Source organism: Fulmarus glacialis, unplaced genomic scaffold (assembly GCF_000690835.1).
Source record: "Fulmarus glacialis isolate BGI_N327 unplaced genomic scaffold, ASM69083v1 scaffold23199, whole genome shotgun sequence".
Taxonomy (NCBI): Eukaryota; Metazoa; Chordata; class Aves; order Procellariiformes; family Procellariidae; genus Fulmarus; species Fulmarus glacialis.
The window spans coordinates 1-14911 of record NW_009235491.1 but is presented as its reverse complement, the minus strand read 5'-3'; the positions used below and the strand labels follow the sequence as shown (position 1 = coordinate 14911).

The 14911-nt window shown below is 45.2% G+C and overlaps 1 protein-coding gene across 1 annotated transcript; it reads right to left on the bottom strand.

Moving 5' to 3' along the window:
• Window positions 1–3170: 3170 nt before the first annotated feature.
• MYCBPAP (MYCBP associated protein) lies at window positions 3171–14181 on the bottom strand (the record flags this gene model as incomplete). The annotated part of the gene is made up of 18 exons (XM_009586049.1): window positions 3171–3267; window positions 3769–3954; window positions 4132–4265; window positions 4763–4878; window positions 5623–5744; window positions 6585–6869; window positions 7049–7195; window positions 7767–7954; window positions 8670–8859; window positions 9208–9319; window positions 9946–10046; window positions 10747–10862; window positions 11131–11281; window positions 12007–12122; window positions 12427–12598; window positions 13105–13205; window positions 13304–13463; window positions 14057–14181. Coding segments are annotated over 18 exons (2619 nt in total), but the record flags the coding sequence as incomplete, so codon positions are not given.
• Between the last annotated feature and the right edge of the window lie 730 nt (window positions 14182–14911).

The window sequence follows — 14911 nt, the reverse complement described above, 5'->3', positions numbered from 1 at the left end:
CTGCTGATGCTCCCACTGCACAAAGCGCAGAGCTGAGATTCATCTTGCCCCAGGCCCCGGTACTGAAGGTCCTGCCTTGAGTTGCAGGGAGAAGGCAGCAGGGAGGCTGCGTGCCTCCAGGGGCTTTGCAGATCTCATCAGCCTGACTTTCTTAAGAGGCTCTGGCCAGGCAAGCTGAATATGCATCTCATCCCACTCCCAGCTGCAGCCTGCGAGAAGAGCACTTCCAGCATCCAAACCTTCCTCCACGTCAACCTGGAGAACATCCCAGCTCAGGCAACCAAGAGGAACGGCTCCCACCGCCCAAGATCCCAGCGTTCCTCTTCCTCTGTTCCCAATGCTCCCAGTACACCTGTGTCAGACAGCTGAGGCAGCCAGCTTGCCCCTCTTCAGGCATTGGCTTTTCATAAGCAAAGTGAACCTCTCCGTGGGGACACAACACCCCACAAGCTGCAGTAGAGCTGTACAACCATGGGGTTTGCTAGGTGGCCCACAACCCTGCCAGCAAGGCTCTAAAGCTGATTTCCCTCAGCCCTGGCACAAGCTGGCTGCTCACCTAGACCCCCTCTGCCACTGAGAAGCCTCTGCAAATGCGCTGTCACCTTCTGCTTGCAGCATTTTCCTTGAATCTCCCTTCCCAGCCTCTCTAATAGTTATGGCATCTTCAGGCCCTGACTCATGTGATGGGTTTGGTATGCAACTCCCAAGGCCAGAAAGGTCACTCACCTCAGTTATTTAGCAAACACAACACAAATTATTAACACTAATACAAATAATACCCATGTTTGGGAGAGAAGGAATACTCTCCTTGCCTGGCTGCTAGGACTTGGTATTATAGGGACTGGCGCATCCATGCGTCCTTCAGAATGCAGGGGTGACCAGCCCTGAGGGTCTCTGCTCTAATGACAGAACCCACATCTCACACCAGGCCTGTAAATGAGGGGTATATGTTTCTAAAGGTGTTCTGTGGAAGCCAGCTCTAATTCCACTGCAGTTCCAGTCATGTAACTTCCACAAATCAATGCAAAAGAAAAAAAAAAAAAAAAAGCAGCTGGCTTGGAGAAGGCTGCAGCAGCCAGACAGCAGAGTATTGCACTTGTTGGCCCAGCACATCCCTTCCTGTGCGCTGCTTGTATTTTGTCCCTTGAGGACACTCTTGTCCAAGGCTGTAAGAGGCACCGGCAATATTTAAGACAAAAAAATTACACTATTCACAGCATTCAGGTTTGCTCTCCTTTGCAGAAGCTCTTACGCTACGCACCCTGTGCCACCAGGTTCCTCCTGTGGAAGGGAAGGAGGAACCAGCATAAGACATTCTTCCACAGTACGTGACTGATGAGAAACTCCCATGTACCTGTTTTGGTATTAACAAGTTTTCCTGTGAGTAGAGCTATACATGGAGCCTGATTTCTATAGGCTGGACTGGAGGCATGGATCTTGTGAATGGGCTTTGCCATCTTGTAAGGTGAGGCTACCAAATAAAAGTATTCCTGCCTTTGAGACAATCACGTTGCCTCTATAATGTGCAGACTCCCTCTTGTCTAGAAACAGATGGCTTGAGCTGTTTGAGTTGGGCAGATTCACAAGCTGATAATCATCTCCAGGGAGGCAGGAGCTATTGTCAGAGCCTGTGAGACACACCCCGACTTCAGGCCTTTTTCCTCCTAATTCTCAAAACGTTGCTGAAATTCTCACTACAGTAATGCTGAGCAGAGACATTCCCTTTGTGGGTTAGTGCCCGCTAAACCAGAAGAGATTTCTGGCTTCCACAGAAGCCAAAGTGCTTCCCCTCACCCTGCTAAGAGAAAGGATCTCAAAACATGAAGGGCCTCACCTGGCCAGCAAAAAAAAAAAAAAAAAAAAAAAAAAAAAAAAAAAAAAAAAAAGGCTGCATTTTGCCATGGTAATGCCAGGAGCCAAAGGGAAGAATATATTCCTCTCTCCAGAGACAGCATGTGAGTTAAAATGAGAAAGCAGAAGAAAACTGTTCTGCAGAAGGAACATTATTTTACATTATGTGCGTCTCTGAGATGTGTGTCAGTGTGGCTGCCAACGTAAAAGAGCACGTGCCTGAGGCACACACGCCTGGTGCAACTGCACAGCAACGTACAGAATTTGTAACAGCAATGCTCAGCACGGATATGTATCTGCTGCCTAAGAACCCTAAAGGTATCACAAACCTAAATTAATAATCTACCCTGATGTCATTTCTCTACAGGGCCAAAGCCTCTCTGGGGAATGCCGTCCAGCTGCTTTAGCAGGAAGACGGCACTTTACTGAGAGAGACCCTGCCTTGGAAACCTGCTCCGACCCAAGCCCAGCTGCAGAGCATGCGACACTCAGACTTGGGATGCTTCCACAAAAAAACTCCATTCCAGTCATGATGCACAAGGAAACGCAGACAGAAAGCGGCGATAAGCCCAGACGCACGCGCAGGCTGACAGAGACAGAATGCGTGGCTCTAACACAAGGTCTAACCATGCTCACAATATTTATGGCACAAATTTCACTCATTTTAATTCAAGAGTGATTAGTCTTGGAAGGAAGCAAGTAAGAGCTGGCTCAGAATGGGGCATGGGTACCTTGAGCTGGATGGAAAGAGATAGCAAGATCAGCACAAGAAATAAACTCGTATGTGCAAAACCAGGCAGGGTGGCACACCCCTTGGGATAGTGCGTTTTCACTGGGATCCTGAATGCCTCAGAGAAGCCTGCTGTCAGCAAGTCCTGAGAGGTGACTGGACAGGCAGTCAAGAATATGATCAAAACCAGGATAGATTTTTCTTAGTTACTGTCCTGGTACTTGGGCTCATCAGTACAAGGGACACTCTCTACTCACGCACCTGCTAGCCAAGCAAGATTGAGAAAAATATAAGACAAATCTCATGTTGACTGGCACTTTTAAATTCTTCTTCCTTAGCAGAAATGCCAGTATTTTCTAGTCTTAACAGTTTCTGAGGCTGTGATATTTCTTGCCTTGTCTCTTCCTGGCAAGCGATCATCTGTAGAAGTGACAGATGATCTAGCAATAGTCTCACATCACAGCATGTCAGAAAAGAGGCACCCCAGTATTTATAATCACTGCATCACTTCAGAAAGAAGAATCTCCACTTGATCTGTGTAAATGTGGTTATTTATTTATTTTTTTAAAATAAGTCTATTTCTAGTTACAAAGGGCTTCACTCTCCCACTTCAGAGCACCTTTTTTCTTTAGTTCCTCAAATAAAGAAACCATTTTGCTCACCATTGAATCCAGCAGCCCATAAACCTGCAGCAGAAATTAACAGAAGATAGTTGCAGTGAAAACACATGAAGAAATCCTGATGACAAGACTGACAGACAGAGAGATGGTTTCTCATGCAGAAGCACATTAATGTATGGGCATGCACACAACCACATAAAAGTGGCTGCCTGCTAACAGAGCTTAGCTCGAGTAATAACTTTTCTGGCTATGAAGTGTGTTTAACATTATCCGAGATACAATTAATTCTGCTGATCCCTCAAGAGTCCACAAGCATGCTAAAGACATCCCAGATAGAAATCCCGCATGTGGCTATGTGATGGCTGGATTTATGTTAACAGATTCCAGGCCGGAATAAAGGCCATCTTACTTTGTATTTCACACTTAGCTTGCTACAGAATTACGGACATATGTTTGTCAGTTTTTTGAGTTTAACAAAATGCTTACCTCACCACCTAAGCTTCAATGTAAGCTTACAAGCGAAGAACAAAAACAAGAAACAAAGATACAAGCTTTGGTCAGACTCACTTCAATATAAAGTTTTTCCTGGTATGTGCCAAACAAAATAGGGTCCACCTGCTCCTGAGAAGCTTCTACTCTATCTATAGTTACAGCTTCCACAGGCTGTGCTCCCTCTTTCACCTCCTGTGATGAAGTGGAAGATTTCAGCTTTTTCTCATCTTTTACTTTTAACTTCCTGCTGCTCGGCCATTCCTATTTAGGGACAGACAAGGAAAAAAAAGTGACATAGGTCAGAACACCTTTCAGATTGTTGCAAGATGCACCTTCCAGAAGCAGCACCTCTTTCGCTGGGTTGGAAATCAGCTCAAACTCAGGGTACAGAACCTCAGAATGGATCACACTGTCCCCAGCACTTAGGTTTCAACAGACATCCCAACACATTTTCCCTGCTGTCTTTGTTGTTCTTTTTTTGCCTTCTTTATCCTTACCACCATATGAACTCTTTTCTCTCCTAATGGTTATTCTGTCTTCCTTTCCTCCTTTTATAGGTTGCTTTACTTCCACTACAAAAGAAACAATTTCCATTACCCAAAAGCAGTATTTTCACATCCAGAAAGACAAGCCCACTACACTCAAGCAGTGGAAGTATATTACTTTTGCAATGTATTTTCCTCTTTTTATTAATCTGAGCTGTTCTGCACTGAAAAACAATACCTTGAGGAGTACTTTGTTTAAATAAGGAATGAACAGGTCTCAGCCGTGTATCAGAACAAGCCTGCAAAACAGCTAATAGTGAGATAGGGTTTTCTGGGTTAGTCTGTGTGAAAACCACGGCTACATCTAGCTAAATTAAAAGGCTTATTTGTGTGGTGGTTTTTTAATGACACCAAACCACAGATCACAATTAGTATCACACAATCTGCCATTTTTTCTGACACATTTAGTTATAAAAGCTTTGAGGGGAAACTGCTGAAGTTGCCATTTCAGTTGAAATTCACCACGTTTTCTGGATTTCCAACAGTCCACAGAAAACAGTTGCTGTGCTAAAACTACCATTTACCTGTTTCCTCTGGAGCAACATCTACGTAAGTGTCCTTCTCAGGCAAGCCAAGAAGAGATCTCAGCTTCAGAGAGTGACTCACCAGACCATCAATTGTTTCACGCCACAACTGGAGACTGAGAAAAGTATCAGAATCAGAAGGGAGACAAGTACAGCAATTGCCATCTTGTTTTACCCTGTGCCCAGGAGCGAAGGCACCCTACAGCTGAGAGCTGTTCTGTCCAAATAAACCAATAAAATAGCACCCATCATATGAAAATCTGCGCAGAGGGACGCTAAATTACTTTCCTCATGTTTGAGCCCTCTGAGGTCTCAATGGTTTGCAAACCAATGGGCTCATATGGACCCGAACATATTACTGTGAAACTAGATCTCCTGCACTTTAACATGAGACGTGATGGTAAATCAGCATCGACCTGCTCTCTGTGTTTTCCAAGAGGAACCTGCACCCTTCTAATTTAGAAGCAATTAGAAGCTGTTGATATGTTTATAGTCTGAAAGCCTGAGTAAAGAACAGAGAGACTGTATAAGGGAAGATACAGTTATCTAAGTAAAAGGGTACAGAAAATTACCCAAAGGTTTCATAAATATAGACTAGAATAATCTTGCCAGAAATAATCTTGTATACTCCCCAAAATTAAATGAATTTAATATTCTAAACTTATCTCCAGAAAAATAAAAATGGCATTTGGGTCCTAGACAGCTGCTACAATTAATCTATAAAAAAAACAGAGCGTAAAGAAGACTTCTAGACCTCATATAATTATCTGCACTCTGAATCACAATGCTTGCAGCAGAGCTTGCTAAGGCTGTTGATCACACGATGCATTTACAAGCTTTATCTTGCAAAGGTAACGCACCAGGTTTGATACAAAAGGTCTGACTGAGTTGGCCTCTGTTCAACACACAGCTCCAGTGCTGCCTTATTGAGCTGGGTCAGTGCTTCTTCTCGCTGGTCCTCCTCGGGGATTGACTTTATAGCCTGATGTGAGAGAAAACACAGGGTCCGTGGAGCAAGCACTTCTCAGTTTTCATTCCCAGTCCGTGGACCCTGAGCTCAACAGAGCACACCACGGCTCTCTTCCTGGACACCAGTCTGAAACCAGGTTGCACTGGGCACTTATGCACCCAGGTGTGGCCTCCTATACAGCTGGGATTTGTCCAAGGTGCACACGCAACCCAAGATCTGGGGAGCAATCCCAGACCCCCTGGTTAGATTCACAGTAAGCCCCTTTGCAACATCACAGGTGTGCTGGAGACCAGGGATTCTAGCAAGCTAGAAGGCCCCAAAGTAAAGATTAGTTATAAAAGCAGCAGAGAGGTTTCCAAGAGAGCACTACAGAAAAACTGTGCTGACAGAATCCAAACCACTCTTGCTTTAATCTAGGGAGGTCTGTACTTTATCCACAGTCTGTCATGAGTGCCCCCTTAGTGCTCTGATGAATAGGAACGACTCTCCAAGGAGAGGAGCCCTTAGGGAAGCCACAGGAGGCTGTAGGATTAGCCTGCCCCCCGCATTCAGTCTTGGGATGACAGAAAGCTAATGGGGGAAGAGCTTAAAATATCTATTACATTGTGTAGTTCTCTTTTCTTCTTCACACAACAGCCCTCAAAGTCTCTCTTGGGAATCTCTTTACAAGAGCACTGAGGGCGTGGTCAGCAGAGCTGAAGTGCTTTTCTGCAACACACATCATAAATCAACTCTAACTCACAGCACACTGGAAGCAGACCTTTGGGTGGGCTCACACCGGGGCAGACCACGCTATTTGAAATGAAAACACCATCAGCTTGTCATAGCACTAGAGCGAACAGGGGTGACCACCTGCTTAAAGTCCTCAAAGGAGAGATTCCATCCCGAGGGGCCTAGTTCTTCCTCCTCCACGTTCCTAATTTGACTCGGAGCCTCCTCAAGTGTGTTCTTCCAACCTGGGACCTCTGTGGTGCTGCTCTGAGCATGGAGAGCCTCTGAGGTACTCTCCTGGTACTGCATGTCCTCTGCAGTCCTCTTCTGGCCCGAGGGCACTTTCTCCTCAAAGGCTGAAGGAACAGTCATGTGCTGTCTCCACAGTTCATGCAGCTGCTTTACCACTCGATGCTGATAATGCAACTGTGATAACAGGGAAAAGGTAAATCATGAAATGAACTATGCCTTTCCTCTACAAGCCTAATTGTTAAAGCTACCATGGCAGACTATGCCAGGCTCCAGAAATCCAGGGATACACCAGCCCCACAGATCTTCCCTCCCTGCTGTTTCAGTTGTGTAGCCCATCAAATAGCAAACATTACCTCAGGATTCTTCTGGTGGAATAACTCTTCCTCCATGACATAGGCATCCAGAGGAGATGGGGTGCGCTCTGGGGTCCGAATTCGGACAAGAATTTCCTTCAGACTCTCTTCTACTATAGTAGCACCTTCTTGAGCAGCCAGGTCACTCTGAGGCACCACAACAGGAACAACACGTGTGAGTCCCCATTCCATATACAGACACACAGACAAATTCACGTCAACGCTAGTAACCACGTGCATACATTATATAGGGTTTCAAGGACAAGAATAACTGCAAACCCCGCTAAGCAGAGCAATACTTAAAACAGCTTTTCAAACAAACCCCACAAATCCCCCCCATACTATACTTTTCAAAGCATAGTGTAATTTTCAATTTACACGTTAACTGACATCATAGCGTACGACACAATCCCATCCCCACTAAGTAACTAATGAAATTCATTACCAACAGAAAATTCATTCTTTAAAGAACCAGTGTGAGCAGTTTAGGACACACAATCATGTCTTTATTAACAACATTACAATAGACTGCAGAGTTCTTCCATTTTATTTAGCAAACCTGCTCAAGTATGTACAGATGTTCTGCAAATAAATAATCATCTCACTCTCAGCCCTAATTGCATAGCAATAAAAATACCATGTCATCCACTCCCACCCTTATCCTCTATTTGCATATTAAGTTCAAAGCTCACAGTTACCCAGTTACATGCTTGGTTACCTCCAGTTTCTCTCTGACGTCAGCCAGTTTATCCTCATACACAGCAATTCCCCAAAGGGTCACCTGCAGCAGAGCTCCTCCTAATAACAGAGGATGGGTCCTAAATTCCCACGACTCGCTGAAAATGCCTGCTCTCTCTGACTTGAAAAGAAAGGAAAACTTCCTAGTTTCCCCAGGCAAAATTACACCTGAAATAAGAGAGTAAATGCATTGGTCTGCAAGAAACCGCCTGGTTAACTTGACCCTTTTCCAGCCCCACCCTGACTCTTTCCCCATAGCTTAGCTTGTTATCACACTTCATCCAGCTATTTTTGTCCTTTCAGATTTACTCCCTGTCACCATATGTTATTGAACTGGTTCAACTGTTAGTGTGAACTGGTGTTATTTCCACTGCACGCTCCTTTTACAGCAAGCTCACTACTCTCTCTGGCAGATTATGCCCAGTTTGCCATCAGAAAATGATTCTCTTTCCCCATAGCTTAGCTTGTTATCACACTTCATCCAGCTATTTTTGTCCTTTCAGATTTACTCCCTGTCACCATATGTTATTGAACTGGTTCAACTGTTAGTGTGAACTGGTGTTATTTCCACTGCACGCTCCTTTTACAGCAAGCTCACTACTCTCTCTGGCAGATTATGCCCAGTTTGCCATCAGAAAATGATTCACTTCTCCATATTCCACCCATTTACATTCAGAGTAGGAGCAACCTCCTTTCCTTTTAAGTCCCATGAAAGGGACCTGCCTCGCACACCTCTTTTGATGTGAGTCAACTCTGACGCCCAGGGTGGCTTCCACCCAACAGGCTTGCTCCGCCATTAGTCAGACTCAGCATCTCAGATAACTCCTGAATACGTGCTCTCTGGTCTATGTACAAAGGTCTCGGAGATCAGCAGCTCTCATACCTGGTCTGGTATCAAAGTAAAAACACTGCATCCTCTTCCCCCTGGTTTCTCTGGAGGGAATCTGCTGGGGAAGCCTCATCCAGTTATACCAGATGGCAGCTGTGCCATCATTGCTCACCACCAGGGAGCTTTCAGCTTTCTCACCAGCCAAAGTCTCAAAGGTGAGCCGGGCAGCAATGCCAATTTCATCCTACGAGGAAGAGGAAAAAGACATAGATAACTATTTCTACTCTATCTGGCAGGATTTATCTTGCCTGAAGTCATACCACAAATAAAGGGTTGAGCCTTGGTAGGAGAACTTGTAAGGCAGGTCCAATGAAGTGGCCATTATACAGAGCGAGCCTGGGAATCTGAGCTTCACACCACAGAGAGAGCAACCCTTTCTGCTTCTAGATCTCTGGAGCAAATGTAGGGATACTCTCTTATGCTCAGAATAAATACCCCATTCTCTGGCCTGGGAGTGACACTCATTGTACAGCTGTGACTTGGGAACTCAAGCAGGCTTAGCTTGACTAAACAATAAAAAGTGCACAATTACCCTGCAAGAAGTGGTGCAGCTGATCCAACGAGCAGGCTGGCCACAGAAATCTAAAGATGGACCCAGTACTGCTTCTGGAACCACATCAGGGTAATCCCTTGAGGAGTCACTGCTAAACAAAACAAGAGCCAGCATTTTCATGGAGTGAAATTCACTTTCAGGGAGGGGAGAACCAGGGGTGATTTACAAGACCGTGTAAGAAATAATCCCGGATAATGCTTTTCCACATCATCTCGTTAGGGACAGAGCCCTGCAGATGTGGTAAACTCCAGCTACCAACTTGTCACCATCAAGGAGGATAGGACAGCCAGAACATTAAAGAATGATACCTGCCTGAGGAAGGCTGAGGGTACATGACTGAATAAGGAGAAGAGGCCCGGGTTGTGCCTGTTACAGACGGACAGGAGGGGGAAAAAAGGCAAATTGATGATGGAAGTGGAAGGCTGGAAAGAGACAGCCAGATGGAGGTAATTTAGAGCAGAATCCCCACCCTGCCTAATGTAAGCTCTGGAGCCACACCGAGAGCTTTTCTCTGATTTTTGGTCCTTAGGCACGAGGCCCCAAGGCACGACGGAACCGCATGATTCCTAAATCTGATGACTTTAATACTAGAATTTGCCTTTTATTGTGCCCCAGTGGAGACTCCTCTGTGTTCCATATAAGAATGGTTAAAGATACCCTTAGAGACTGATGGTACATACCCAAAATTCTTTATTTCTGCCATGAAGTAAAACTTACAAGGTCTCAGACTCTTCAGAAGTGGTAGAACGTGGAAAAGACTCTGTTGAGACAGATGTGAAAGGCTGCCCTTTACCAATCACCTCCAGTCCATCCAGATCCTGGACATACAGAAAGATGACCAACTCATGATTTCTCTTTTTACATAGAAAGGAAGTTAAAATACCAGACAAAAGTACAAACTGAGTCAAGTAAAGTGAAGTTGAGATATCTTGCTCCTACGACGGTTTTTAGAGGTATCCCATGAATGTTTAAGAGACACAGGAAGGAACCAGCTCTGGGTCTCCCAAGAATCCTAGATGACTGCATTCCCCACTACAAATGATGCATGCATGGGAAAAGTCTCCTTCACACACGTTTCTCATCCCCAGAGCCAGGTTTCAGAAAGCAAAAGGTGAGGTTTGTTCAGTTTTTAAGAAGGGCTATCTGCCTTCAGGAGATTTTGGATGCATGTCTTCCATATGGGTAAAGGTGTCTTCCTTCTGCCCTGAGGCAGAATCAAGTATCGAAGTCCTACACCAGCATTTGGCAGGTTTTTTGTTGCCTAGGTCTTGGCAGCTGCATGCTGCTGGTTTGGGGTCCTATTCTGAGGCTCCTAGACCACTCCATGCAACACTTAGGGAGGCTAGACAGCTCTTTTGTGGGTGTGGCCCTTTGGAAATGTGGGAACTTCCAAGATAAGTACTGTGGGGCTAAGTTTTAGATTCCTAATGCTTTTTCAGATCAGCTCTTGGCAATTTTATGTTACTCTACAGCATCTGACAAGAGATGCAAAGAATGTCCTCGCTCCTCTGGTCTTACCGGCTTATAAAAATTTAGCTCCTCTAGGATAGATTTTAGCTCCTGCCGTCGACATTTCAGGAAAAGACTCTTATCCCAGGTTAGATGGAAAGGGATCCTCTTTGGAGGCTTCAGACCTGTGGAAATACCCATACAAGAGCTCACTGTCTACATACCCACATGCCTATTAATTTAACTCTCTGCCAAACTTTGGTCTCATGGTGTTTTAAAGAGGAGGTCCAACAGATGACTGGGAAGTAGCCTGTGCTGCAGCTGTCAGAAGGGACAACTATAATGTGAGCCTCCGTACTCGCAGGACTCACTATTTCTTTCTGCTGCTCCCTCCACACTTCCACCCCATTTCTCTGGGTGACCCCATTTCACCTCTCTGTAACGTTCCCTTACCCGTTTCCATCCGGACAGTGTGGGGTTTCCCCACAAGAGTGACTGGCTCTAGGTAACCACGTTCTCTCTGAGTCAGTGTCATCGTCAGGCCGGTGAGCTCATCTCCAATACGCTCGGGCTGGCTCCAGAACTCGCTTCCTCTTCGGTAGCCCTAGGGCGGAAAACAAGACTCCCACTGACGCTTTCAGAGAATACGACTGCCTGCTATTTTCACAGCGACTAGAAGCTAAAAAGGAGGAGGGGTATAACTCTGCCTATATGAACATTTTAAAAGTCTATAAATCATCACTTTCTGCAGAGCAAGCTAAAATTTCTATCAGGCTGCTGTCAAAGACAAAAGAACTTTCTTCTATCTAGTGCTACATGAAGGTTGGATGATATTAAAATAATGCCTCACACAAATGCAAATTCTTTCATAGTGCTATAAATGTAAAAAAATAATTTTAACATAGGATAATCCCATAATCCTCCTGACTTATCCATACCCCTTTCTCCATGGCAATCACTAAAATTGAAGCCTGAAGATATCAGCTCTTTCTGTCCCTGAAACAGCAACTGTGGCACATCCCCATGCCACTTCTTAGTGCATGACCGTCTTCGGTGATAATCAAGAAATGGCACTTGCCCATGTACAGCAGTTCGTTAGCAAGGAGCCAAAGCACAGCACCACTTTCCTCTGACTAGCATGGATAGCACAGTTCATGTTTTTATTTTTAAAGTCACTGAAAGCTCTGTTTGCACACTAGGCTAAAGGACTTAGAGTGGCTTTGATACATACCCAATGACTGATCTTCACAGATGTTACTCATAACACTGGTGTCTTAGCTCTTTCACAAGAACAGAGCAATAACGATGCAGAGCAAGTGGGGCTCTCACCTTTCCAGGAAGCAGGGCAGGGAGACTCCTGTCAATGAGGTCACGTTCTTCCTGGATTTGCCTGTAATCCTCTGAGATGCTCATCAGCAATTCATTCTCTGGCCTCTGAAGAATTTCTATAAAGAAGGAACATCAAATCATTGGTGCTGCACTTCAGGGCACACCCTTTACCTATTGTTGACGTGTAACCCCCTTACACTGTCCCCCACCAAATCCACTGTCGTCCCCCAGCCAGACCCACCAGCTCACCTTCCCACAGCATCAGCAGCCACTAGCACTAGTAGCGTGGGGAGCTCTGAGAACACGCAACAGCAATAGGATTAACCCTGGCCGGCTATAACCATTACAGTTTGTTGTGGTGCCATCAAACTCCCCCACCTGCAGACAAAATTTCACAGAATGAGGCCTCAGCTTTCTCACCTCCTAGGTATTTCTCCTGCTTTTTCCTGATTGCCATATTACGGTGCCAGTTCTGGAGAGCTTTGTGCTCTGCTAGTGGGGTCTGATGACCCTTTTTCTTCTCTCCTCCATGTTCCTCTTTTAAAGCTGCTGCAGCAACATCCTGACAAGAAATCTCAATAAAATCTGCTATCTGAAGAGAAAGGAAACATTAAATTAAACTCTCCATGCACACACTGCCACCACAACGAGAATGGGAGAGGGGACGAGAAACGAATTCTTCAGATTGACAGTACTTTTACGTGATCACTCTGAGAGGAACAAAACCAGGGCATTAGGAACATACTCAGAAACAATGGAAGGATTTATCTGAGTAATTAGACTCCAGCAATGGCATTGCTGCAACACCAGCTCTTCCCTTGCAAGCCTGACGCCATCAGCATAAGCACATATGGAAGAGGATGCCTCTGTAATTCTTCCCTCCATGACCTCCTTCTGCACACAGGACTCCAAAACCTGCTGGTGCAGTTTCTCTAAAGGCAAGCCCTCCCCCAAAGTATGACAAGGCTGGGAAAACCACACCTCAGGCCTGACCTGTTCCTGACAGGTGCTGAAAAACATCGAAAGGTACTGTAGGCACCGCACTCCACCTCTAGAAAAGTGCCATACAGCAGCATTTTCATAACTTTACAAACTAACCTGAGTGTTTCCTCTGGTCAAGGCTTCCATCTTGAAGTCCTGAAGACTTCCCAAAATGTGATGGGGGAGAATCTCTTCACAGCCATCAAACAGCCCTGGTCCTACAACACAAAAAAAAAACCCCAAACAATCCCAGAGTCAGGTCAATAAAGCCAGACTCGGCAAAACCAGAAGTCAAAGATGTGAAGTTCAACCCTACCAGAGAAATTCAGTGGTTCCCTGGGTGCCTTTGGGAAAGCAGGATATGCTACGAGGAAACGTGCCGCCTTCTTTGTCTCTTTGGGTTGGTATTTTCGAACAAGGTATTTCCTTCTAACTGGAATACTCCCAGCATCATGGGGAAGGTGTGGAGCATGGAGCTTCAGAAAATAAACAGTCACAATGCAGTTAGGTACCACCTTCATTCCTTCTGAGCCTTCTAGGATATGCAGAGAAGTCATATCAGTACAGGCGGTTCCTCCCATAAGTGGCATGTTAAATGACTGCGGAGATACCAGCTTAGTTACTGTCTTACTCTTCTGGACTCTGATTTATAACTGGGGCAGGGAAGAGAGTTTTAGAAATCACATTCCCAATAGTTTTCTGCTGTGTCACTTGGTGTCAAATGATTCCGCTCACACAGTTTGATCCGACTTTTGGAAGAGACGCTGTGATAGTTACTAAACAACTTACACATTTATTAGACCAGAAGGTTGGAAACGTAATTTTGAAGAGGCAGAAGACTTATCCTTCCATTTGAAAAGATTGTGTAAGAATCTATAATCCTTCACTTTTAGCAGCTGAACCTGATGATCTGACAAGTCATAAAAAGCAAGACAGGCAAAATGGAATGAGAACTGAACTCCAAGAATGGGTTTTGGTTTAGGTAAATGGATGGGCTCCTCTGTTAAACACACGAAATGAAAGGAGAGTGTCAGTTAAGGTAGCTGTTTCTATCAGTAAAAATACATACTTTCTCCAGGTCCTCCACCTTAATTGCAAGCGCCTGGATGTCATCTCCTTGCAGAACACATGAAACGGGCTCAGGCTCTTCTGCAATTGTTGAGGGGGACAGTTCATGCGTCTTTTCTTTCTTGTCTAAAAAACAAATGAAGACACCTCCTCTTCAGTCTCCCAAGGAAACCCCATCTTCCTCTTTCAGCCAGGTTATTCATTTCCAGCTGAACTATGCTTTGTTGTTTGTTGTTTTTTTTTTTAAGGTTGCACAGAACAATTAAATTCAGCATCTCTTATAATTGGAAAATCAAACTCTGAGAAGCTATAAGGACCAAAGTGGGTCACTAGGATTCAACTGTCTCACACTTTATTCTAGATGAGAGACAACAGATGAGATAAATACAGCCTGTGTTTCCTGCAGGTAGAAGAACAATTTCCTGGGAAGTTTCTTACTCCAGCTGCAAGCAAAGCACACAGCTTCCCCGTACAGCTGCACTAAGCTCACCAAGCACAACTCAGACAGCAAGCCATTGGATTTTCAGAGGCTCCTAATTAGCAAAATAGCTCTTAAATAGCAAAACCCCTGCCGAGCCAGGCACAAGCTACCGCTGAGGCAATCCCACCAGGGGATTTGTTTCTCCCCTTATCCTTAACCTGCAAGTCCCTCCAGCTGGGACTAGCTCCTTGTGGGTTAAATGGGACAAAAAAAAAAAAAAAAAAAAAAAATTATAAAAGGGGGGGTCGCTGCTTGGGGAAGGGGCTGTTTACGGTGGCTTCAATGCGCGGCTCGGGAGCAGCAGGGACCCCCAGGACGTGCAAGCAAGGCCCAGGCCATGCCGAGGGCACAGGCCAGGCCCGGGGCCCGGCCGCC